Source organism: Anoplopoma fimbria, chromosome 6 (genome assembly GCF_027596085.1).
Source record: "Anoplopoma fimbria isolate UVic2021 breed Golden Eagle Sablefish chromosome 6, Afim_UVic_2022, whole genome shotgun sequence".
In the NCBI taxonomy this organism is placed as follows: Eukaryota; Metazoa; Chordata; class Actinopteri; order Perciformes; family Anoplopomatidae; genus Anoplopoma; species Anoplopoma fimbria.
The window spans coordinates 8,653,223-8,678,778 of NC_072454.1; the positions used below are offsets into that span (position 1 = coordinate 8,653,223).

The 25,556-nt window shown below is 39.2% G+C and overlaps 1 protein-coding gene across 1 annotated transcript; it reads right to left on the reverse strand.

Annotated features, from left to right (window-relative positions):
• Nucleotides 1–9,193: 9,193 nt before the first annotated feature.
• On the reverse strand, nt 9,194–25,301 carry rgs17 (regulator of G protein signaling 17). The gene is made up of 6 exons (XM_054600623.1): nt 25,166–25,301; nt 21,644–21,977; nt 17,137–17,267; nt 10,708–10,782; nt 10,389–10,620; nt 9,194–9,415 (listed from the first exon to the last, which is right to left on the reverse strand). The coding sequence occupies exons 2-6, from the start codon at nt 21,644–21,646 to the stop codon at nt 9,227–9,229; spliced, it is 630 nt and encodes a 209-aa protein (XP_054456598.1). The 5' UTR covers nt 21,647–21,977; nt 25,166–25,301; the 3' UTR covers nt 9,194–9,226.
• Nucleotides 25,302–25,556: the final 255 nt, after the last annotated feature.

Consider the following 25,556-nt stretch of genomic DNA (forward strand, 5'->3'; position numbering starts at 1 on the left):
CCACCGTGTGATCCCTGAGATATTTTGGCCTCTATTAAGAAATCTAAGCTACTCACTTCTCCACAAGGCGACGGAGATGATCGGGACACGACTGCAGTATGCAGTCATACAATAAAGCAGGATCATACTTAATCTCATCCTAGCCTTGATAAAACAGTTGGCTACTCACATGCTGGTTATTTACAGACACATTTAGCCCGACAATAACTTGTGATTCAATTAAATATGTTTAGATGTAAGATAAGAAATATAAAGCGACTGAGTTGGGTCATTGGACCAAAGAAATAATGCCAAGACATGTATTTAAAACAAACGATAGTTTAACTTGAAATAATGCTTTTAAACTTCAAATACAAGGTCAATTACAGGTCCAATTCCATTGAAATGCATAGGAATCTTTGGTTTACATTTCCCAAAAAGGGGCGCAGCCTTGATATTGCCTATGTACCAGTCTGGTATGTTGGACACATTGTTTTACCTGATGTTAAGGGATCACCAAAGTTATTACAATTCATCCTAAAGGGAAAGTGATTGTCTGTACCAAATTTTGTGTCAGTTAATACAATATTTCCTGAGACATGTCAAGCTCATGGTGGCACTTCAAGAAAAGTGAAAGGATCACCAAAGTAACCAAGATTCATCCTCTTGGGACCATGAATGTCTGTACAAAATTACCAGATTATCAGATTGTTGAGGAGATACTTAACGCTGGACCAAAGTGGAGGAATGACCAGACAACAGACCATCACTGCCATCCATAGAGCTACACCACCTCCTTTTCATAGCGAGTGATATGAGGGGTGAGGAAATGCAGAAACCTTTTTTATTTGTTGAGTTGCAAGTTACCCAAAATTAAAAAATGCACCCTCACAGTACAATGTTAACAAATATTTGGATTATCTCCCACACCTCCATTCAAAGAAAGACACAGTCACATTTGGCAAAAATCTATTGAGTATTTATTGTAAGTTGTTACATTAAGATTTCTTTCTCTAGCAGCACTATTTAAATTACAGATATTCAAGGGCAGTTACCATAGATTGGAGTTTTCTCTAAATGCAAAATGTCATTGTGTAAACAAAGAGAGACTGAACCGTAGATCAAAATGTACCACAACTTAACACGCTGTAAACGTGAGGGTGATTCATGTGACGTTAGAGACTGATGAACAACAATATTTGTGTCTTTTGAGATAAAGGAATAAAATGAAAACAATGACTTGATATAAAACTGTTATTAAAATAGTACAAAACATGTTAATAAATAGTTAACAGCGGGATTTTTGTGACTGTTACAATTTCAGTTGGATCTGATATAGTTGCTTGTAATCCACATCAGTCACACCTCAACATGTTCAGTGCCTGTTTACAAAGTCTTCAGGTCTGTGGGGTTACATGTCCATGAAGTAGATTATATGTGGATGATTCAGAGAGATGACAAAAAACCCCACAACAGCAACGTGAAGAGACAAATAAAACGTGTTTTGTAAGGAACATTTTGAGTTCAACAGAACATGTGATTTTATATTCAGGCCACTCCTTTGACTCCTTCACATTGAAACAGAAGGTAGATGACAATTTTGGCACATTTTATCCACCAAAGCTCTTCCTGTGACACTTTCATTGATCAGTGTGTCAAGCAAATTCAACCTTGTTTTCACTTCTTTGTATTTTATAGTCTTATTTTACTTTTTCTTTTATCAATTTTTTTTTAAAGGAAAAGCTTGACATTTGTGAAGTATACTTATTCACTTCCCTTGTAGAGAGTTAGATAAGAAGCCACTGTCAAGTCTGTATAATAAATATGGAGCTGAAGTCAGCAGCCAATTAGCTTAGCTTAGCAAAACAATTTCTTGAAACGTTATGAGATAGTCTGATGCATGAACCAACATACACCAATAAATAGCTGTTCTTGCACTTTGTTTTTGTACGAATTAAACAAAGGAAATAATTCATTAAACTTTAGATATGGTCAGAGCAAAACTAGTGGTTCCCCCCATTAGTCTTCACTAGCTAGTCCCAGCTAAGCTAAGCTAAGATAACTGACCGCTGGCTGTAGCTTCATAGTTAACGTAGAAATATGAGAATGGTGTCAAACTTCTCATCATACTCTTGCAAAGGAAAGTGTATTTTACAATTGTATATAGCTATTGTACATTTCTTAAGTAAGATGAGTCTTTAAGAAAAAATAAATCCACATTTTCTCAACAAGACTTGGGTGTAAATATTTCTTTAATCTTGATTCTACTGCCTTCACAGTCAACAGTCACGTGTATTGTACTATCATGCACAGATTGCCAACACCAACATAATTAAATGTTTCTCACAATGTAGCCAACAAGTGACCTAATGCTCAGTGCTGTCACTTCCCTGTAAAATGAGGCTAGATGTTGGACTGATAAGATAAGAAAGTAATTTCAATGCTACAGTTAAGGGAGTACTGCATCTCAGGGCGCTTTAAAACAGCGAATCAGATCCTTTGGCAGCACATTGTCATTTTCTCATCCCAACATTTAAAATCTGAAACCTTGAGGTCATATTTGCTTCTTGTGGCAAAATAATAAGTAATACATTTTACTCCCCACAACGTTGTTGACCCTTAGTGAGCACAAGGATATTATTTAACCTGCCTTGATGTAAATAAAACAATTAGGATCTCAGTCGTCATCAAGAATTGTAAAGCAACCAGTGAAAAACAGTGAAAAGTTGAGCTTAACTGACAAAACCTTTGAAAAAAAAAGCCTGCTGCACTATCACTGTCCTGGTAAAATTGCTCTGCAAGTTATGTATGTGGAAACAACCAACCATGGTCTATATTTGTTAATACAAAGAGGGTCATTTTGTCATTCTGGCAATTCATGAGACACTCGAAACAAGAATTAAGAACCATAACCATCAATATTAGTGAACATACTAGAAGAAAAATATGAACCTCTCAAAAGAGTTTCTGATATTTTTAATTGTCTGCATACTGCAGTACTTTAAAACATACTCATACAGTATCGTTTATAGCAAATAACTGAATTATTTCATTTATTTAGCAAAAAGCATGCTGAATAGAAAAAAGTCACTTTTCTTTTTTAAATCACATAAAGTGACAGTAAAATTCTTTATATTGTCACATGCCGATCATCTCTCGATGACTGTGATATCTACAACGGCATGACAAGAACCAAGAGGCTTAGGCATCTAAATCAATAAAGAGAAAAGTGATTGCCTAAAACTGTTGAAACCAACTTCAACCAGGTACCTGCACAAATATAATCTCTTTCCTAAAGTAGCACAAACACCTCTGGAGGAGGTACAAAAGAGACAATATGAGGGTGTCAGTAAGGAACAAACATCTGTGTTATTTTTGCTGTAAAACGGGAACGTCTCTGCTCCAACTGCTATTAACAGTGTTTTATGTGTGATGTTACAGAGAGAGAAAATCAGACAGACTGAGGTACATGGAGAGAGAGACAGACAGACAGAAAGAGATCTTGAGGTCTGTTGTGAAGCTTAAAGAGGCACCAAATCCAACTGAGGGAACACACAAAGCAGGTTGAGTTTCATACCAACATCAGTTGATTAACCTATGTTTCTTTAGCCCCGATGCACTGTGAGGAATTGTGGAGACAAAATCTATACAACATCAATTCTCATTGCCGTCTCGTTTCATGAGTTGAGTTTTCTATAAAGAATTAAAAAACTTTCTTTTGGACCTAAATGAACCCTCAACTCAAAGCTTAAAGTGGCCCTCAAGAGCTGAGTGAATGGTCTTGCAAGTAACGTATTATTGACTTTTCTTACATCTATCAATAGTTGAGTATAAAAAAAAAAAAACAGTGAGCCCACTTTTGCTGATGTGTTCCTCATCAACGCTACTCTTTTAGCACAGTGACAGTCTGACCGGATGTAGCTACAAAAAGAACAAGAAGTTGAAGAATAGAAAAATAAGTTGCTGTTGTTTGCTGACGACATGGTGCTGTACACACTTAATTACAAATCCACACCAACAACTGTGCAGTGTCCACTGAAAAACGATAAAATGTTAATTATTTCATGGAAAGTGTTTTTTGTTTTTTATTTCATCATTGGATCACTGATTTAAAAATTTGACTTATGTACAATATGGACAGTGCACATGCTCCAACTCAGCCCTTCAAAGTAAGACTATGCAACTTTTGAATGACAAATTAAAACAACTTGACTCTTCCAGGTAAGAAATTGAATTCATAAGCAGTAAAAAGCACCTTTGCTCAATTTGATACTCTCATAGGTTTTTGCTTTGCTTTACTTTGGCCGGGTGTGACCATTTGCTTTTGGTGGCTAATATGAGCTAATGCGAGCCAACTTTGCTCAGATCTTGCTTTTAAATGAAATCACTGGGTCAGTTTTCAGACTAAATTACTTCATTCTAAATGTTCTACTTTTACACAATGTTTTAATCACTGTCACTAGCTGCAATGATGACCTTTGTTTAGCAAAAGTAACATAGTCTTGCTTTAAAAATGACTAACTGTGACAGTGAAAAAACGACAAGGACAAGTCCTGGGTGGCTCGACTACCTTATTTGCCTCACAGGCTGGGGCTTGATAACAATATCTGTCACAGAAAGTCATGATGAAGTTGCTCCTTAAATAACCCCCCCCTTAAGGAAATACTGCACAGGGTCAGCTACAAGTGTTGTAGCCTGAGTAATGAAAGTCTTTCCTGAAAGTCAGTCAACTTTTTAGTCAGTCGCTTAACAGTCAGTTGAGTTCCAGTCGTCTATAATATCATCTTACCAAGACTCCAGCACACAGCCACATAATGTCAGACAACAACACATTTATTTGTTTTCAGCAAGGTTTCTTTTTTATCATCACGAAGGCATATACTATTTTTCTCTGTATATTACTTGTTATATATGTATCTATATATATCTATATATATATTTCTCTCTATATATAGATATATATCTAAAATATTTATATAGAAACAAAAATAAGCGTACATTTTTGCTGAATAAGATTGAAGAATATCAGCAAAGGGCATTGTAAACCATGGTCCATCTAAACAGGTGAAAGGTACGGTAGTTCGCCCTTTCCCAACTCACCCACAGTAACAGATTTGCATAGGCAAAAATGGGATTAGCCCTTAGACAGTGGATTCCTGAATTCTTTATAGAGATGCAAAATCTAGTTCAGCTCAGCACAATTAAAAACAAACATACATACAAACAAAAAAAAAATGTTGACTAAGCCAAGCTCTCTTTAACCCCTCTGTCATATACATAGTCATTTTTCTGTGCACATTTTTTTGTTTACAGTGTTAGGCTTCAAGTAGATCTAAAAACAACTTGTACATTTACAACTAGATGTGAAATAAATTAACCAACATGAGAGGTAGTGAAAAGCCTACAGAGACGTTTGTTGTTGTTGTTGTTGTTGTTTTTTTATACAAAGAAAAAAAAATAAAACGTGTCAGTAAGGCCAAAGCTTCGCAAACCTCCTCCACCCCATTAGGACACTTCAGCTCTCAACCTTTTTTGCAGTCAATAAAACCACAGCCACGTTTCATAAAAAAAAACAAAAAAACGCTCACTTGGAACCCATGGAAATTTAAAGACAAAACTCTAAACTCAGCGATGGCACTATATCACTTCACATCATCATCATTGCTTGTAAAATCTACATTTGAAATGCAGTTATTGAAAAATAAACAACCGTGTACTTTTCCCCACTGTGTAAAAGTCACAATAAATTAAGAGGAAAGGACGTAAGCCTGTCCTCGCTGCAAAACACCGTTACCTGGGTTTCTGCTGTCCTCCCTGTAAACCCTGTTAAGTGCTCTTGGAGTCAGCGCTGGGCAGAGACCTGCTGGCTTCTCTGCTAACTCTAGGGACAGTTAGCTCCCCACGGTTACGGAGTATTTAATAAGGTACACGCATCTCACAATTTATAAATGTAAACTTGGTTTAATTGCACCATGATTTCATGATCTGGTTCTTGGTGAAACATTCTCGTGTTAATAACTGTGTGGACTCAGCAACAAGGAAACATAGCTGTACTGTGCAGAAGAGGGATTTGTCTGCGGGAGAGCCTTACGAGTGACAGGCTTTCAAAAAAAGTTACAAAGTTGTCCAAATAAAACATCCCTGGAAATGAAAACTGCTCCAGAGAGTAAGTTTGACAAGTTTGATACTTCAGAATGAGAGTTGGTTGATTACTCTGCATTCTTATGCTTCTGATCAACTGAGCGCATGCATGCACAGCTCGTCATTGCAGCAGATAAGCGTTTTCAAACAAGACCTTTTGGGTATTAGTGTAGTCTGTATGGGAGCACTGTATTGCCAAAGGTTAAATATAGTATAGTTTCACCAAGGAACATTGCAAAACTGTTAGTGATTATTGGTTTAGACTTGCCTTTTTGACGTTACAGTGTCAATTTTACAAATTTATAACTAATACTTTATGACAGAAATCACTTTTAGTAATATAATGGCATTTTCATCAAGTTAGCATTTTAATACTGTAAGTGAATATAAGTCCGGAGAAAAACTCAAATCCCATGATTCCATGGACTCTTTTTTTCCCCATTGAGCTCTAGCAGAGGATCTGCTTTTTTTTTTTAAAGATAAATCAAATTATCTGTGTTCTTGTATAAATCTCTTGTAAAACTTGCAAATGCTAACTAGAGGCAGCCAGTCTCTAGAATAAACCAACAGTGGCATTCAAACCTTTTGAGGACACTGAAAGGTGTGGTGTTTAGTAATGTATAAGATAAACTTCTGACAATTAAAAAACAATCTAACAAGGCGGGACACAGTTTAGAGAAGCTTCCGATCCATACTCACTAACTAGATCCTATTGCATTTCAATAGTATGTTAGTCATCTTTCACCGTCTACTCTTGAATTTAATCTAGACCAAACTTGGCACGTGAACTTCAGGTAGTTAAAGGAGATGGCAACATGGATGCTTACATTTATCAGTGAGGAGTGGCACTGTTTCATTGACACTTTTAGACTGCCACCAAACCAAGAGGTCAGCTATCCACAAAGATTATACTCCGAGGCCCAGTTAATCAAACAAAATAGCATAAACTGCACTCATGCACTTTCTACTGCACATCCACAGGCCAGGAACAAAGTTCAAATGTTCACATCTTCAAAAAACAGAATGTCTTTTTTATATACTAAAAAGGTTAATGGGACATTTGGCAAGACCCCCTTAAATTTTTTTTTTTTTTAAATACATTTTTCTGTTAAGTGTGTAACTCTACCTTACACACACATAGCCGTTATCATCGCATGCTGTCAACGTCTGATTAAGAAAAAACAAAGCAGAGTGTGTGAGGGCTGGCAGTGGGATGGAGGATTAGCATGGCTAGCACAGGCATGCTGGCTGCTTGTCTACAGCATGCTGAGACCTAGTTAGCCTTGTTGAGAGGACTAGCATGTTGCATGACAATACATACTTCTCCGCTAGCCCAGTACGATAGCAGGTTAGCATTATTATACCAACCCTCTTCACTAGCTCTGGTTTAAAAAAAGGCTGTCTCTAATGGGCAGTAGCTAACTGAAGGACTACCGTACACTATCCCAGCTCCATCTGCTGGAGAAACACACATGCACCGTTAAAACCAAGACTCTACCACCTGGTGACAAGTCACATCCGATATCTCTTTACAGCATCTTTGACATCATGTTTGGCACCTGGGTCACGTGGCTGCAGCGTGATACTGGACGTCCAACTTCAGGGACCGTCATGTTACCTACATTCCTAAAGCTAAGGCCTTACAGACAAAAGCCAGGGCTTTATAAACCCTTTCAATTAGATCGGTGCCTGCTGCATCTGCTTATGTTCTCCAAAGTAGAACCAGCTTTCCATAATGCTCATAAAACACTAAAATGTAAACCCTCTTTTTCTGCGCAGGAATTTCAAAATGTAGATGACTATTTTGGAGTAAGTGCGAATTTCTTTTTGTTTTCTCCAGCCGGTGGTTTCTTTCCCCACATTGGGAACCTGTGCTTGCGATGGTCTGAGTTGGATGGGAGGAGGAGGAGGACGGAGGGAGGGAGGGAGGGGAAAAATAAAAGGCGGGAGGTAGGGATCGTTGGACAAACTGTGGTTGCTTTCCAGAAAAACTCCAGCAGCGCTTGTTTGCTGCATTTTCTTACATGTAAAGGCATTGTGATTTTCTCAGTGGTGAGATTTTTTTGTCTAAAGTTCATGGGTAGTAATAATACATGTAGCTGCCCAACCACAATTCTAGCCCTTACTTCTCCCAGTTAAAGAATCCTAAAGAAGGACAGTGCTTGGACGGACGGACGGACGGATGGATGGACAGGTGGATGGATGAATGACTGAGTAGGTGATGCTGCCTTTGCTGCAGAAGCCATCAAATCTCCTCAATAAAAAACTGCAGTAAGCTCAAAAATTGGCAGAAGTGTACTTTTTTTCCCTTCACTGAATGAAGACACCCGAACAGAGCGACAGGTCCCCTGCCTTAATACATGTCAATATTCAAAAAACGGTTGCAGTCCGCGGCTTACATCGTCAAGCTACTGTTGAGAGAGAGAGTTACATGCAGAGCCAGTGCTTCTACTGGTTAAACGGGCAGAGACGCCCCAACTCCCAACAACAACCAGGTGTCACGTTTGGACGGTAAAGAAAAAAAAACAAAAATTGTACACATCTGAGGAATGGGACAGAATTGGAAAAAAAACAAAACAATATGAAAGCATGAGTAAGAGAGAGAGAATATTCAAAGTGAGAGAAGAAAGCATGAGGTCTAAATATTACAGTACAGGAACAGTTGGCTTGTCCTTTCTTTCTCTCTCTCTCTCTCTCTCTCTCTCTTTTTCTGTCCACACAGACTGAGGTGTCCTTGTCCACAGTTAACCAGCAGCTGGCCATCGGGTTGGCCGTTTCAACCGACAGCTGACAAGCGGGTTGGCCAGTCAACCGTAACAAACAGCACAAATTGCTAGCAAAACAATCACTGGCCAGCATTAATGGTCTTAAATTGACCAATAAACCAACCAGCAAAGGCCGACCTGGCTCCAGTGGAGAACTGGATATAAATTGCTTAAAAAATATAAATAAAAAAACAACCAGCTATCTTGGATGTCATTCAGTCTTTTCAATCAAAAAAGAGGGAGAGATTTTCCAAACCCGGACTTCTGGCACCATAGTAGTAATTGAAGTTTAAGTAGTAGTCTCGTTGGCGTACGATGGCGATGAGGGAGGGCGGAGGAGTCTAGGGGTCGAGGCAGGTGCGCCTCCTGTTGGCCAGGAGGTCTCTGTAAACGGAGGAGTTGAGGAAACGTGGGTAGGAATCACGGTGCATGAGGGTGTAGATCTGGAACTGGGCCTCCTCGTACATCAGGTTGCTGGGCTCCGTCAGGGTCTGGTTTATTCCTTCTCTGACCCGCGAGTCCAGACTCACCTGGGATGAGGAGAAGCAAATTCTATTCAAAAACCATGGTGGATTTTTTAAGTGATCTATAAAGTTGTTGTTATACATTAAAATGAATGATGACTCAACATGAAGATGTGCTAAACATTAACAGTTAAATGAGATTTATCCGGCAACAACTTGGCAGATCAAGACTAAGAGTCCACGGCCATGCTAACAGCTTTGTGCAGCTAATGTTAGCATGTTAACATGCTGTAAATGACATGCTTGGCCTGTGGTGTTGCTGCTTGTAGCTTTGTCAAGAAACGCTCATAAATACAACTTCACACTTCCATGTTTCCTAAAAGGGCCCCAAACAGCTATAGATTTATTATGATGTTTAGATTTGAAAAATATAGTAGTATAATATTCTAACTCATTGTACCTCGAAATAAAAGGCCCCAAAGCACTTAAAAAAATGCTACTCAGCTGTAGAGACTTCTACTTACAAAATATAACAATCGGATATGTCTATCCATCATCATATTAGAACAGACGATAATGAAATGTAAGCACATTGTGCTGCTGTTGCCTCTCTTCACTTAAAGTAAACATTTGAATTCTGGACTTTTACTGCGTGGTATTAATAGTTAAACTTTTCATGGTAAATAGATTTACTTAATAAACTTGTTTTAGTACTCCCTCTGCCACTGCTAAGACCAACATTCCCAGTTAGAGAAAGGGTAAAAAGTAAAGTTAGGCAGCGTTTGCCTCACTAAAACCAAATATCAGGAGGTCATACTCAAACAGAGCATGAGAATAGACCACTCTTTCATAGGTTATAGAAAAGCATTACTGTCAGAAATAAAGTCTGTATTATATTTCATAGCAAACATATATTTCATTATCAACCAAAGTGGTGGACTGGCCGAACAATATACTGACATTGCCATCATTGGAGCCATGTCGCTAGCATGGCAGTGGTGTCTAACTTCTATTTATTCAACACAAATACAGCCGGTACCTCTTTGGGTGATAATATGGACACGTAGTCTTCGTATATGATCCTGGACTTGTCCTCCACCACCACGGGATCCGTCTCCTTTTTCAGCTCCTCGCAGGCCAACCAGAAAAGCAGGTTGTCCTCGCTGTACTCCGAGCGCAGGAACTCCTGGAAGACCTCCCGGCCCTCCAGCGAGCGCAGCATCATCTCAAAGCTCCGTGCCCACGACAGCACCTCGTCTAGACTGGGGTGTCTACAGTAGGACGTAAAAAAGAAAAGAAAATTGACGCACAATCATACCGACACAAACATACAAAGGAGGGATGATCGCTGGACTTACTGTTCATCCGCAGCTTCAATACTGTCCATCTTGGTGCAGGTCTGTCGTTCACTCCTCTCCAACCTGTCTTCATTCCTGGAAGGGAGACAAGCTTTGATTTTGGCACTTGAAATGGATGAGTTTGAGTTATTATTAGATTCACTTGCAGAGGGAGAGTTCCAGTTAAAATAAATGAGCATCAACTTATTTTCTCCACACTAAGAACATTCAGAGCCAATCAACAGGATCACTATCAGTAAGTATCAGGGCTAAAGAGGTTTGTCTATTTATACACACCGTCAGCCCAAATGATTTCTGTTAAAATCCCTTAAATGCACAGCATCTGTAGCAGGTGAACCACAAGGCCAACAAGCAAATACTTCCTGTAAGTCGCTTTGGATAAAAGCGTCTGCTAAATGACTGTAATGTAATGCAAATAGATGTCAGCCAGGAGTTTTGATTAATTATATCTACCCTGGCAGCAACATGCCTGCTTTGGGTTAATACAGTTATATCTTATAAAGTTTGAGCATTGTACGCTGTCTAAACCTTCCTACTACTAAGATTAACTTCCATTGTGTAGCTGCACAATGTAGATAAATGAATTGTGTGATATAAATATAGTATTAGCAGATCAGTTAAAAAATGACACAATAATCCAGACATGAATCAGGGTTCAGGGACAGAAACGCTTTCACATGACAATAACAAACATGAGATCAAAGAAATTCCCTCTAAAATAGAAGTAACAAACATTTTATAGACACGTGTCAATTGGAATTTTGCTTTATTATTATTTATTTGGTATGGCCTGTTACCCATTAATAATGTTCATATGTACATCTCCTATGGTAGAAATAATTGGGTTTTGGTCTCAAACACGTTTCTTCTGTATATATATATATTATTTTTTTTTCTTTTTCTTTTATGTTCTACTTTTTCATGAGAAATACTTAAAAACCAAACCCTGCATTGCAAACTGGGGCAGTTTGACAGGGCACTTATGAAAGATGCTATTGGGGGTGAAAAGGAGGATCACATGTTTTTGGAGTTTGTCCCATCCTTAAGACTAAAAATGAGGATATCTTGACCTTCAATTTCTGCAATCTGGGACTTTATTTACTTTTTTAACTTTATGAAAGTGAAATACTAAATTGTTGGAGAACCATATGCAGCCTGTCATGGAGGGCTGGAGTCAGCACTATTTAATATTAGGTATTCAATAAGAGATTCCAAAGAGCTGAGTGCACTATTCTCTCTGTTCTAGAGATGAAACTATTGATTGATTAATCAATTATTGGATCAATGGAAAATTTATCAGAAACCATTTATATAATTGTCATTTTCAAGCGAATTTGCAAATATTACCTAGTCACAGCTACTTACTTTTGAGGATGTATTGACTGCATTTTGTGTGATAGTGATCACATTTTACAATTTTTGGACATTTCATAGCCCGAACAATGAATCGATGGATCAAGAAAATGATGGGCAGACAAATCAATAATGAAAGCAACTGTTAAATGCAGTTCTACTGAGACATGTTCATCTCTTCCAGCTATCAATTGCACTCGGAAGCATCAGTGTGAGCTTGAAACGACCCGTTCAAAGTCCATACAGTGAAAACCTTTATGTAAACACTCGAAACACACACGGTAGCCTCTCTGTCTATCGTAGCTCAGTCACACACGCTGAGTCCACAATGCAACACACTCTGAGCTGTCTATTTTTGTCACACCATGGAGGATCTTTCCTTCCTCTTGCCGTCTCTTGTCAAAGTCCCCATTGTACGTAGTAATAAGCTAAGCTAGCCGACGCCGTGGGCTCCCTCACAATACGGCGAAATATACAGGCTGTTCCTCACAGCTGTTTTGCATGTGATGTGTGGATGGAAATAGAAGGCACCCCAACTAGATAAGGGCCTTGTGTGAGGGCGGATGAGGAGGGGTTAGAAAAGTAGAGAGAAAATAGAGAAAAGAGGACGGATAAAAACACTAAATATAACAGTATGCTGTGAAACCATTAGGGCTGCCGACTTATATTCTAAATTCAAATATGATAAGATAAAATAAAACTTTTAAAACTTATTAATTCAGAAGGAAATCCTTGTGCCAGAGAAGATTGAAACAATATATTCAAAATATAAACATATGAACAATAAGAGTAATAAGTATTATAAGAAGTAATACTGATACCATTGCAAAATAGAGTAACAATAAGAGTGAGGAAGATATAGTAAAAAAATCCAACTGAAATAGAATAACATAAGATTAAGAACAAGAGTAAAAATATAAAGTGTATTAGAAAAACTAAAATAGAAAACTTTTGGCATGATATTGGGAGCAATATTGGCATTAATATTGAAAGTCATGTTGCATAATGCTAAATATATATATATATATATACACAAACACAAACATACTAATGTATTAGAATAGTTTTTTTTAAATGTGATCATGAATGAATTACAGCACCACTGCGGCTGTCTGCCTCTCGCGCCCTGAATGCACCGCATGATGGGAGTCAAACAATGTCACTCTCATTAATTGTCAATGAAATGTACCGTTTTACTGGGAATCCCCGCTGGAAGAGAGACGTGAACCGCCCGTAAGCGTTCTGTCATCCCGTTAACACTGACTCCTTCACCAGGCTGACTGACAGCAGACAATTACCGAACCAAAATAGTTTTAACGTCTGCCCAATGGGGAAGGAAAGTGTTGCAGGCCCACGTATTGATTAATGGAGTGAGGGGGAATCTGCTTGAATTGAAACAGGCGAGCTAAAGGACAGACTGGGAGCCTTGATCAATAATTATAGATATGATTACGTAATGATAGCAGAGAACTCACCCACAGAGAGTGAGACACCGTGTCCCAACAGCTAGAGCTATGTTACGTCATGTAAATAAAACATGTCTAGATCAGACTGGAGACGTAACCACTTAAAAGAAAGTTGAGTAATAATTGCTGTCTTCTGACATTTGTACCTTTTAGACAGAAAACACAATGTTTTATATTTTGATATTTACTGGAAATTAAATACAATTTAGCCGACAGCAACTTTGAGGCGATCTCCCTCCAGCTAGCTGCCTCTTTATTCAGGTTTTTCTAGTAAAACGAGGAGATATCGTATATGTTACTCCTTATTTTAACTTCACAAATGAGATGTTCCTCGTCCGCTGCGGCGATTTCAAAGTGACCAACACAACAAAACTAAATAGAAAACAGGCTTCTGACAGAAAGTTAAGCTCAAGACAGCCCATTTCACTGTGGAGTGCTGCTCACAGCCAATTAGGACACGTTGCCATGGACATAATGCACAAAAAAAGGAGTGTTTCCCTGTGTTTTTCCAAGAACCGTATCTGAACTTTATTTTGACAGCCCAGTGATCAATTAACACTTTTGTTCTCCTTTAGTCCCTAAACTTTACTACAGCGGCAGACAACATGTCCTGTGATTCAAACACACTCACACAGATGGTAATCTGATGACACAGAGAGTATTCACTGATTTACATGGAACTCACACCAACCTGTACTGAAAAAGGGAAATCGTCACTCCCAGCCTTTAACGCTAAAACAAAGAAACAACTTTGGGTACTGAAGACAAATCTCCAGGCTCATTCTGGAAATCTGACACCAGCATTTGATTGAGAAACACCCAGCGGAGTCACAGAGCGCTCACTACGGAGGCCCCGTCCACAAGCTGCCACCACTTCAGATGAAGTGGTGTGAAAGAAGCAGCACATTCACCATTCACTGCCTGAAAACAATGTTTCATTCACTCTCCTCTCCAGGCCAGAGTGAAGCCACAGAGAGGCAGCGGCAGGAGCTACGCAGCAGTAACTGGTTTCGGTGCCTTGCTCAGGGGCAGTAAGTGAAAGTTTGTAACCTGTAAGTATTAACACACAGAGAGACATTTTGGTTGTGTTGGTTGTGTCCTTTTTTTCTTTCTAATTTGAAAATGTAAGACGCAACTAATGATTAAGTTAATTATAAATCATCGGCCCCACTTTTTTCTAGATTAATCAACAAGTTTACATTACATTACATTACAGTCATTTAGCAGACACTTTTATCCAAAGCGACTTACAATCAGTAGTATATTACATATCATTCACCCATTCACACACTGATGACAGGCTACCATGCAAGGTGCCACCATCAGACTCTAACTAACATTCATGCAACATCCAGTCCACACCGATGGCAAGCCTTCGGGAGCAACTTGGGGTTAAGTGTCTTGCCCAAGGACACATCGACTGCCGAAGCCGGGTATCGAACCACCGACCCTCTGATTGGAGAACTACCTTGCTCTCCACTACGCCACAGCCGCACAGTTTGCTTTATAAATGTTACAAAATGCCAACCATAACCTCCTGAAGCCTAAGGTGACATATCTAAATTGCTTGTTTCGCTTCCAGAAGCAAAAGATATTCAGTTTACAATGGCAGAGGATTAAGAAAAAACAGCAAATATAGAAGCGGGAACCACAGCATTTTGGGCATTTGAAAAGTTGTGCCTAATTGTTACAGATCAATATTTTGTTAATCCACTAATCAATTAATTATCAAATTCTTTCATCTCTAGAAGGAATAGTCCACTTTTTTTAGCCACCCATCCAATTGGTAAACAAATTTAAGACAAACTTTTGAAAAATAAATGTAAAGTAGGCTCCTTTCAATCAACTGGTTTCTAGAAAATAAACTCAGCTAGAGCTTAGTTTGTTTAAAACGTGGCACTTAATGCTTTGTATGGCTGTAATCCACCAGTAAACCCAGTAGAAGAGTATGCAAACCAGAAACAAAACAAGCCGGATGGCCATTTAATTCATCTACAAGAGACAAATGGTGAGAGGTCTTCAGGATGACTGCCTGAAGTTTACCCCCAATAAACATCATCAGACACCAAACCGCTGCTGCTGCCACATTTTATATATTCCGCATTTGATTTTTATTCCTCCAAAAACCAAAGAAACATGTCACTTAAAAACTAACATCACAGAGCCTGTGTGCTGCAGTATTGTTTATATACAGTAAAGGAGAACGGCAACCAGTACACAAAACCACCAACAGCTAAAAAATAAAATCATCCTGTAAACTCCAATAATTACCTTTCAAACACTGACACGTTACCACAGACAAGCTGACCGTGCAGGAGCTGTTTCCTACATTCAACTGCCAAAAACCTGGTTACTGCAAAATCTGGCAAGGCCTTTTTAAACCTGCAGGGTTTGAATCTGAAGGGCCGATGGGAATCCATGACTGGAAATTGTATAAGACCCCAACATTCCCAATAACCAAGGTGAGACAGGAAAACATACTAAAACAACAAAAAGTAGAATACAAAGAATGAAGCTTATTTTAATGGCTGGATTCAGGTGATGTGTCTGGTCTTGATTACATTTCCAGATGATCTCTGTGAGTTTTCACTGCTGTATAATTTGGCATTTTTTATTAGATTTTTTTAAAAAAAATTACATGATCCACCACAGCTTGTGTTGTGTTTTGTTGAGACAACTTCCCAGTCATTTTGAGACTTTTTTCCTTGAGACAGAAGAAGCCCTTGAGCCAAATTTGTTATTTTTGGCTTGTAGAATTATTAATTAAACTGTTCAACTCTGAAAACTGTTAGAATAATAGTTGGTTTGTAGAAAGTCATATATTCTCCCAGGCCTCCCAGCACTAGATCAGGCTCCAGTGCTGTGTCAGAATAAAGTCTGTATTCTACAGAATTCAACATCGTAACATCACAGATTAGATAACAGGATCAATTGCAGGACCAACTGGCTGTTGTTTCATGCACTTGGTTTATTTTTTTGTATCCTAATGCAACTAACATTGTATTAAAAAAAATTGTGTTAAGTAGAAAAAAGATCCAATTTCCCTTTTTTAAACTTAAAAAAAAAAAAAAAGTACCTATAAATGCAATGTACCGGTCAACTGACGCTGATGCTTAAAGGTGTTAACTGGTAATCTCTCTATCTGTATGATGTTTATGATAAAATAAGTTCATTTCAGACGTTGCTTTGGCCAGGTGGTTAAATGTATACTTATGCTCCTGCTTCTAAGCATCCACTCTATTTTTTTTAAAGGCAGCTGCAGACCAACTGCAGTTATTGCATCAAAATAATTATTGCCAATTCTTCTCAATTAAAGAAAAGTTACTGGCCATAAAAAATGCTTTGCTAAAAGTCACTAGATGACATCACACCATACAGTTTTTACAGCCTGCAAGCCCTTGTTTTTGTAAAACTCTTCATCAAGTGGCTACACTGCAGTCATCAATGGGCAAAATAAACATTAATTTACGCAAATATTCTATAACATTTTGGATTATAGCAGCTTTAAATACAGTTTTCTCATCCTTGGCCAAAGTCTACCTGAAATACCAAATACTTCTGCAGAAACAGACATTATAATGTAGTATATAATAGTATAGTATTTTCTTACCAGAGACACTTGCAGCAGCCGCACCAGCAGAGGCAGCAGGTGTTGGGTCGGGGTTGTCCGGGGGCCTGGGGGGGGGCCTCGATGTGCGCCGCCTGCCTTTTTCTCATCTCCACTCCACTCACACTACGGGGCTACACAACGGATACACACAGAAAACACACATTGTTAAAATACCCTTCAAACTAATAATAATATACACAGAGAATTCAGTTTTTTTTTTACTTTTGGCTCGCTAGCAATATGTCTTATTAGAGGGGGGGAAAAATAGAAGGAACTGTGTTTGTGTGTGTGTGTGTGTGTGTGTGTGTGTGTGTGTGTGTGTGAAAAAGAAGCGAGAGAGAGAGAGAGAGAGAGAGAGAGAGAGAGAGAGAGAGAGAGAGAGAGAGAGAGAGAGAGAGAGAGAGAGAGAGAGAGAGAGAGAGAGAGCACTCAAGCAGGACAGCGAGGATTCCCTTCCTTGTACGGTACGAGGGCTTCTGGCATTAAGCCCGTCGTTCTCTTGGCTTTGACAGACACTACACATTCATGTCAACGTCCACAGAAAACAGACGGAGAATCGGGGTCCACAAATCACACACGCAGACAGACAAGTGTTTGCATTATATACACACCAATTCACGCGCACATATCATATCATCACTTTTTACTCATATTAACCCGCTCATGCCTTAGAATGTGCAACATCCTCTGCACAGGCAGGAGATGAGGATCTAAGCAGGGACAACAAAAACTTAAAGGGGGTGTATCATGAAAAACTCACTTTTAAAGTGCTTGTGCACAAACATTTAGGTATCTGGTGTCCCTACCAACCCACAAGCTGTGAAATAAGATCAGCCATTCAGATTTGGCAGATGCAAGCTTATTAAAATATATACCACCATCAGATTATCTCCACCCACGGCCTGAAAACTACCTTTGCAAAGTCATACAAGATATTTTTCTCACAAGCCAATCAGAGCAAACTGGGGTTGTTCTGGATGAGGGCTTAAAGAGACAGGCACTAGATCGGAGAGTTTCAGACATATTATGAATACCAGTATATTAAGACAGACTGTATGAGAAAACATCGGGTTTTTTTTACATTAGTGCCTTGATCAGTTAGTTTGTTTGTGTTAGTTTGGTGTTTTAAAGGTTTAGTTCTGATTTACCAAAAAGTCACACAATAACCATACAAACTAACCGATTAAGGCAGCATCTCCTGTGTTCTGTGAGGTCAATTTTATGTTTTTGTCAAAAGAGTCTGGTTGCTTTGAATAGATTACAGATACAAAATAATGTTATTGAGTGCTACAGATGGAAAAGAGGGCCAGTTTTGTTCTTCAACACTAAGAAAGTGCCCAGGGAAAAACCATTTGTTAGAATTTTATAAATGCTGCTTCTTCAATTCAACAAACATGGGTACGGACTGAGCAGCGTTTACCAAAAACTTCCAGAAAGACTTTCTCGAGCTATTCCTTTGCCACGGCACTGCACACTAGTTCCAGTCTGTTCTCACTTAAGAGTCCCTGTGGACGATCCTGTGCCGGTCATTGCCGCGGGTTTCCCCTGGCCTTTAGAGAGGCTTTGAAGGTGAAAGCGCCTTCGGCCTTGCATGTAGAAGGAGTGTGAAGAGCCACTTTCACATCACACAACGGCCCTGAAAGGCAAACAACCCTTTTTAGGCTACTCAAAATAAAAATACCACACTCCCAAGAACTTACTCTAATGTCTGAGATAATAACATAGAGTATCGTCTGATAATGCTATTTTTCACCTTCCTCCAAGCAGAAGATAACGCTTGGCTGGCTTTAAATGCTCTAAATAGGCCGGGAAAACATTCACCTCGCTAGAACTTTAACAGCCAAAGTCTAAACCAGGAAGCACTGCGAAGATCAGCAAGGAAGCAGATGACAGAGTGAGTTCTTCTCCTGTTACTCCACTCCACAATTTGGGCTATTTAAGCGTAATTTCACCGGGTGGCATGACATAAAAAAAAAAAAAAAAAGAACTAATGATTTGCAGACCACAAACTCTTACCTGCAAAGCCATGGCTCAAATTAATCTCCTAATTAAACACTTAAAAATCCAAATAAAAAAACGAGTGCGCTCCAGTACCAACAGGGGTACTCTCTCTGGTTTCCTCTACTCTGCATAGGCACATGCCATTTACTACAGCCACGATACAGTGCATAGCAGACAACCTGCCTGATATGCAAATGTTGTCCCCTGAATGCCGGAGTGGCCATCAGTTAATCAGCGACCAGACGGCATCTGTGGAATAACAGGCAGCTAGATGCAAACGACAGCGAGGGCACGGCTTTGTTCTAAACCCAGGAGAAAGAGGCCGCATTGACAGGACATGCAAATATAGAGTGGAAATACAAATACACCCAGATGTGATGGGGGAAAAAAATAAAAAGAGAGCTGACAAGATCTTCCAGAGATGCAGAGGTTAAGTATTCAGACGACGCCTTCTCACTTTTTAGAGACTTTATTAATTAAGACATAATTCAAAATTGCTTCAGAAGGCAAAATCATATTTTTTTTTACTCACATACCGATCTGTCTAAACCTAGCTTATACTCCTCAGATTGCTTTTGTCCCCTTTGTTTCTGTCTAATGTTTTAGCTTAGCGGTTTGTACATTCATGAACTTGCCTGCACTTGTTTTGTAAGCACATAAAAATCATCCAGCATTACTTTGAAGCCTCTACCTAACTTCACCATCACGTCATTAGCCAAGAGATGATCCGCAAAGATAAACATCTTATAGTTTTGTTTATCAAACATGATGAAAGCCAGCATGTTGTAATAAAAGTAACCTTGTTTTTAACTTTCAGCTCGGGAGTGAATTTGTAGGGGAGGTACAGATTTATTGGAATATAGGCGTAAGTTTTGTAGGCACGTTTATTTTTTTGAAAAGGGACAGTGCACAGTGAACATTCATTTGGTTCATAGTCCATCGGTAGAGCGGTAGGTGGAGACCACTTAAATGGTACAAAAAGTAGCAAAATTGGGCAGAAAAACATTGTGTACTAGTCACAAACAGAGTTTTTTTCAATTAGGGAAGATAGGTTGGAACATTCTTTCACACTCTCACTGAGCAGGACTCCTGTCCACTGAGGAATACAGAACTGAGAGGGCTTTGCAAAAGAGGTTTATTCAGCAATGTATCTTTGCGACCATGAGTTAGAGTTAGTGGTGTAACGGACCATTGTCGATTTGTGATCCGTACAGATGATAAATAGATATAAGAGATGAACTATGACCTGTTTAACTTCCTAACATTAGCTCTAAGCAGCGTATAATACATCAATAAAACTACTAATGACTACATTTGTTTTAATCAATAAAAATACAAACAGTTATTTCCTTTTTATTTGAATTGTATGTTTATGAAAAAACAACAATATAAATTACTCTAACAAAGTAAAAGGATAATGAATTCAGAGTGGTAGAAATTATTTTTTGATCAAACAACAAAGGGATCTGTATCTGCCAATATGGATCATCAATGATCGGCAATTAGTATCGTTCCCCAAAAAAATATCAAAAATATCAAAAATGATACTTGCCCTCTTTTTTCTTCTGTGCTGATTCGATTTGTTACCTGATCCGTGACTCTGATCCGTGATACGACCCGAACCGTGACTTTTAGTGCGAGTAGATCATGCTTTCGTGTAAGTTTTAATATCGGTTTGCTGCTCTTCTAACTAAACCAGCCTCTTCTCACGTTTTACCAGATAAACACAGCGATATTTATGTCTCGGTTTCCTTTCACAGACAAGAAGCGAAAATCGAAAAAGATTGTGTCTCCCTATCGAAGAATATATCAGGATATGGTGGGTCTTTTTTGGTTATTCTTTTATTGATATCTCCATGACAAAAAAGCAAACTCCATCCACTGAGGAAGACTGCGAGATGTGGTTGTAAGCTCTAGAAAAAGCATCTTATTGGACCTAAAGTTAACTTATTTTTTTCCAAGGTCAAGAATGCACTTTCACACTCAACAGAGGCATTGAAGAGGCAATTTTATATATTTTCAACTAGCGTTAAAGTGATATTAAACAGAAGGTTGACTACAGCAAGAGGGATACAAATAGCCACTGTGTTTCTTTCTTTCTTTTTCTTATTTGATCTGATAAGTTGGGCTTTATAGGGAGTGTAAAAGCTCTGCGCTGGAAGAAAAACGCTAAAGAAATGTTGGTTGTTCTGCAAAAAACTAGAACCTCCAGAACCTCAATCACAAACTTGTCGTACCGAAATTACCAAACTAGTTTTTACTTTGATGGTTTGGATGAATGTTTGAGACATTTCGTATCTCAATAAGGAAATTTAAACCAACTCTTCATCAAACTTTATTCTTTGTCTTTGATCTAAAACGTTTTAAACTGAGAAAGGTGATCATAACTTCCCTCTCAAACGACTCTCATTCAAACAACGTTGACATGGAGCTACAATGTCTCCTTCAGGCATTAGCTTAATAACAATAAAGCATCACAATCACACTGGACAGAAGTCAAACTTACCATGAATTAGTGAGTTCCTAAAAACAGGTCAGAGAGAGCAGTCATGGCGTGAGGTAATAGGTTGCTGGACGATAGCGGGCTTGTTGACGGAGTGACCGACTGGTGGGCTGTCTGGGCGTCTGTTTGGCTAGCGGACCGGCTGTTTGGCTCACTGGAAAGAGAGGTTGCTGGTCTCACCATCCCTGATGGACTGGCACAAAATGGGACACGAGAGCGGAGATGAAATGGGACTTCTTCCTCTCCTTGCTTCCTTATTTGAACCCGCTCCTCTCAGATCTCGGTGAAAGGGTCATTTATGGACTTGAGAGTGCAGGGAGCAGTGAAGGTACAGCATCTGGAAAGCAAACAGGGGAAACGGTCAAAATCGCAACAAGATCACTTTAAACAGCAAGTAAAATATAAATGCAGTAATTTATTTTTGTTGAAAACTGTGCGGAAATATATCCGCTGCTTATGTTATAACTTAAGTGACAACACTGACAAATGCTGTAGTGAGAGAAGGACCTGCTTTTCAAATCCACTACATACTTTATCACTGCACACGTATGATCTAATATATCGGCTCTATCAGCTAATATCAATTTATTAACATGAACACCTTTGATAAGAAACCTTTAAAAAATTAATTGTGACTGGACTGTACTTAAAAGTTGAAAAATAAACTTGTCAGTGCTATATGGTGGACAAATGATGTCATGGTCACACTGTTTAAGGGCTGAAACAATTAGCTGATTAATCAAAAAGTAATTCAACAATTCTTTTTCTCCAACTGTTTTGGTGCAAGTTATTTCTCCACTGTTTCCTGCTTTTCAAAATGTGAATATTTCGGGGCTTTTCTGTTTTGTTATTGAAAATGTAATTTCTTTGACATTTTACGCAAGTTATTTTAAGATATTATCAATAATGGCAACACTAATTTGTTGAAGCCCTATACTGTGGTTTTACTACCTCAAAACACATCTTTGGCATTTCTGCACTGCAATTTCTTATCGCATCTTACATGCACTGATACACAGATATGTCTGTGATAAGCTACGGGGTGTGGTCAAAACGAGACAAAATATCAGGAAATGAACCAAAATGCAGTATCATCATCATTTCATGTAGTTTTAACACTCATCAGGAAAAAAGGATGAAGCTGATCGGCGGTGTCACGACCCAACACTCAATCACAGTCAGATGCCATTAGCTGGATTCAGTCTCTGACAGAAGCTGACTGAGAGCCTGAAGGCGACAGAGCTTCCTGGGTCGCTCTCACGCCGCATGTTTTCATACAGGAATTACTGTTCAAACAACTTGCTTCCTCATAAGAGCAGAAGTGTTCACATGTTGACCTCAACACTGGAGACTCTTTATGTTGTGAGCTATCACCAGTCTGCTGCAGATTAGTGACTAAAACCAGCAAGTAGAATACGTTGAAGAACCCCGGAAGAGAGAACAGATCATTTTTTATGAAACAACTGAGTGATATTTAAAATGATATATCATTAAACATTCATTTTGACAGAAGGTTCACAGCATTTTATGTTTCTGTGACACCTAACTTTAATTAAATTTTTTGTTTCTGTAGCCTGAACATGGCGCATTTTCACTTTGATGTCAAGCGGGAGAAATTGTAGCACAAATCAAAACTAATAGTTCACATGTAGCCACGATCCCGTTCATATGACACAGCACGCTGCCTCGATACCGTTCCACTGTTAAACCATTCCCTTAGCGACAGAGGCATCAATAACTTTGAAAACAAAACTTCCCCTTGTGTATTTAGTCTATGAAGAATGATTTTGCATAGCTGTGTGAAAAAGATAAGGCTTTTGTGTCGTACTTGTGAGAGTTTCTACTGTGTGTTCCCAGGAGGAAGATGGCCACTTTAGTAACACGCTGAGCTAAGAGCTGAAATAAATCAATTAAGACATTGACATAATAATAATAATCCGGAAACTACAGTATTTTGATAATCGTTTAAGTCATTTTTTTCAACCAAAAATGTTGTTAAAAGTTTCTCAATAGTGAAAATTTGCTGACTTGATCGGCTTTAAATGACTTTAAAACTGGACATCTTTGGGTTTTGGACTGTTCCTCAGACAAAACAAGACATTTGAAGACGTCAGCTTGGACTCTGGGACGATGATTTTTCACTATTGTCCGACATCGTATCGGCTAAAGAGGCAATAACCAGCTAATTAATCAATAATGAAAGTAACCGTTATTTGCAGCCCTAGAATGAACCAGAATACAGTTTAGCTAATAAATGTTAAATCATGTTATTGATGATGGTATAGGCTTGAGTCCACATCACATAACATCAAAGAAATACACACTCTAGCCATGTTAACTCTGACCTAACAACCTATTTAGACACTAATACTATAGAGTTTCAATGTTTGAAGTTTACGTCTTAAAATAGAACCACAAGCACATAACATACAGTACCAGTCAAAAGTTTGGACACACCTTCTCATTCAATGGTTTTTCTTTATTTGTATTTTAATTTCTTTCTACATTGTAGATTAATATTGAAGACATCCAAACTATGAAGCAACACATATGGAATTATGTGGTAAACAAACAAATGCTCAACAAACCAGAATATGTTTTGTATATTTCAGATTCTTCAAAGTAGTTGAATGAGAAGGTGTGTCCAAACTTTTAACTGGTACTGTACATCTCAAATGTGCTGATAAGACAGCTGGTATTGTATTAAATCTGAATGAGATGAACCAGGAAGTCTTTTGTTGCAACATAACCTGTTCTCTTCTCACTCATGGTGTCTAAACTCAAGCAACACTTGCACAATAAAGAACAACTTTTCTCTCTCTCAGAGTTTGTGGCCTTCATCAGGGGTCACCCTCCTCTGACTCAACACACCCATGGGACCCTGCAGTGTGGGTGCTCCCTCAGCTGTGCACGACATGAGCTCTCTCTCTCTCCAGTGCATGACAGCAGGGGGACAGAAAAGGGTCAAGGCAGTGGCAAAATGAACTTTAAAGTGGACAGGACACTTTATGGTGCATGCATTGTCGCAGTACTCTGTTGCATCTGCCTGCAGGCCTGTGCATATCTCCAGATAACAAGCAAGCAAAGGCTCATCGGACCCTGCTCTCTCTCTCTCTCTCTCTCTCTCTGTGCACTAGCTCTGCTGGCTAGCTGCTCGGGGGTTGGGGGGTGTTTTGCATGGTTTCTCCTGCAGCTGTCCGACCCATCTGAGCCCCAGAAGCTGCAGCTCCGACCGGCCGGAGGAAGGAGAAGGAGGAGACCCTCCTCCTCCTCCACGGCTGCAGAGAGAGAGAGAGAGAGAGGAGGCTGCACAGACTATTGCACCACATTTTTTTAGGTTATACAGAAATCAAACACCACCCACTTTCTGCATGCTAGCTTTAGCAAAAGCAGTCCGAGATCCGCTATCTCTGAGGAGGAGGAGGAGGAGGAGGAGGAGGAGGCGGCTGCAGAAAGCTAGCGCCTGTGCTAACGTCAGCTAGCCAGCCCGTGTGCAGGATTTGCGCAGAATAATCAGCATCTTACCCTCTTGGTGTCGGGCTGTCAGTGTCCCAGGGTGTCCCGATGCTTGTTTAGCGACATCGTGGGTGTGAATCCTGCGGTGAAACGTCCATCGCCGCTGTTTTTTTCTCTGCCATCCGCCCCACTTCAGCACCGAACGCCGCCGAGCCCCTGGATGCACTGCGCATGCGCGCTGCCACCGCTGCTCAGTGGCTGCAGAGTCGGTGAGAAGATGCACTGCCAAGGTTTTGATGTACAGTACCAGTCAAAAGTTTGGACACACCTTCTCTTTCAATGGTTTTTCTTTCTTTTTATTTTTTTCTACAATGTAGATTAATATTGAAGACATCCAAACTATGATGAACACATATGGAATTATGTGGTAAACAAACAAATGCTCAACAAACCAGAATAT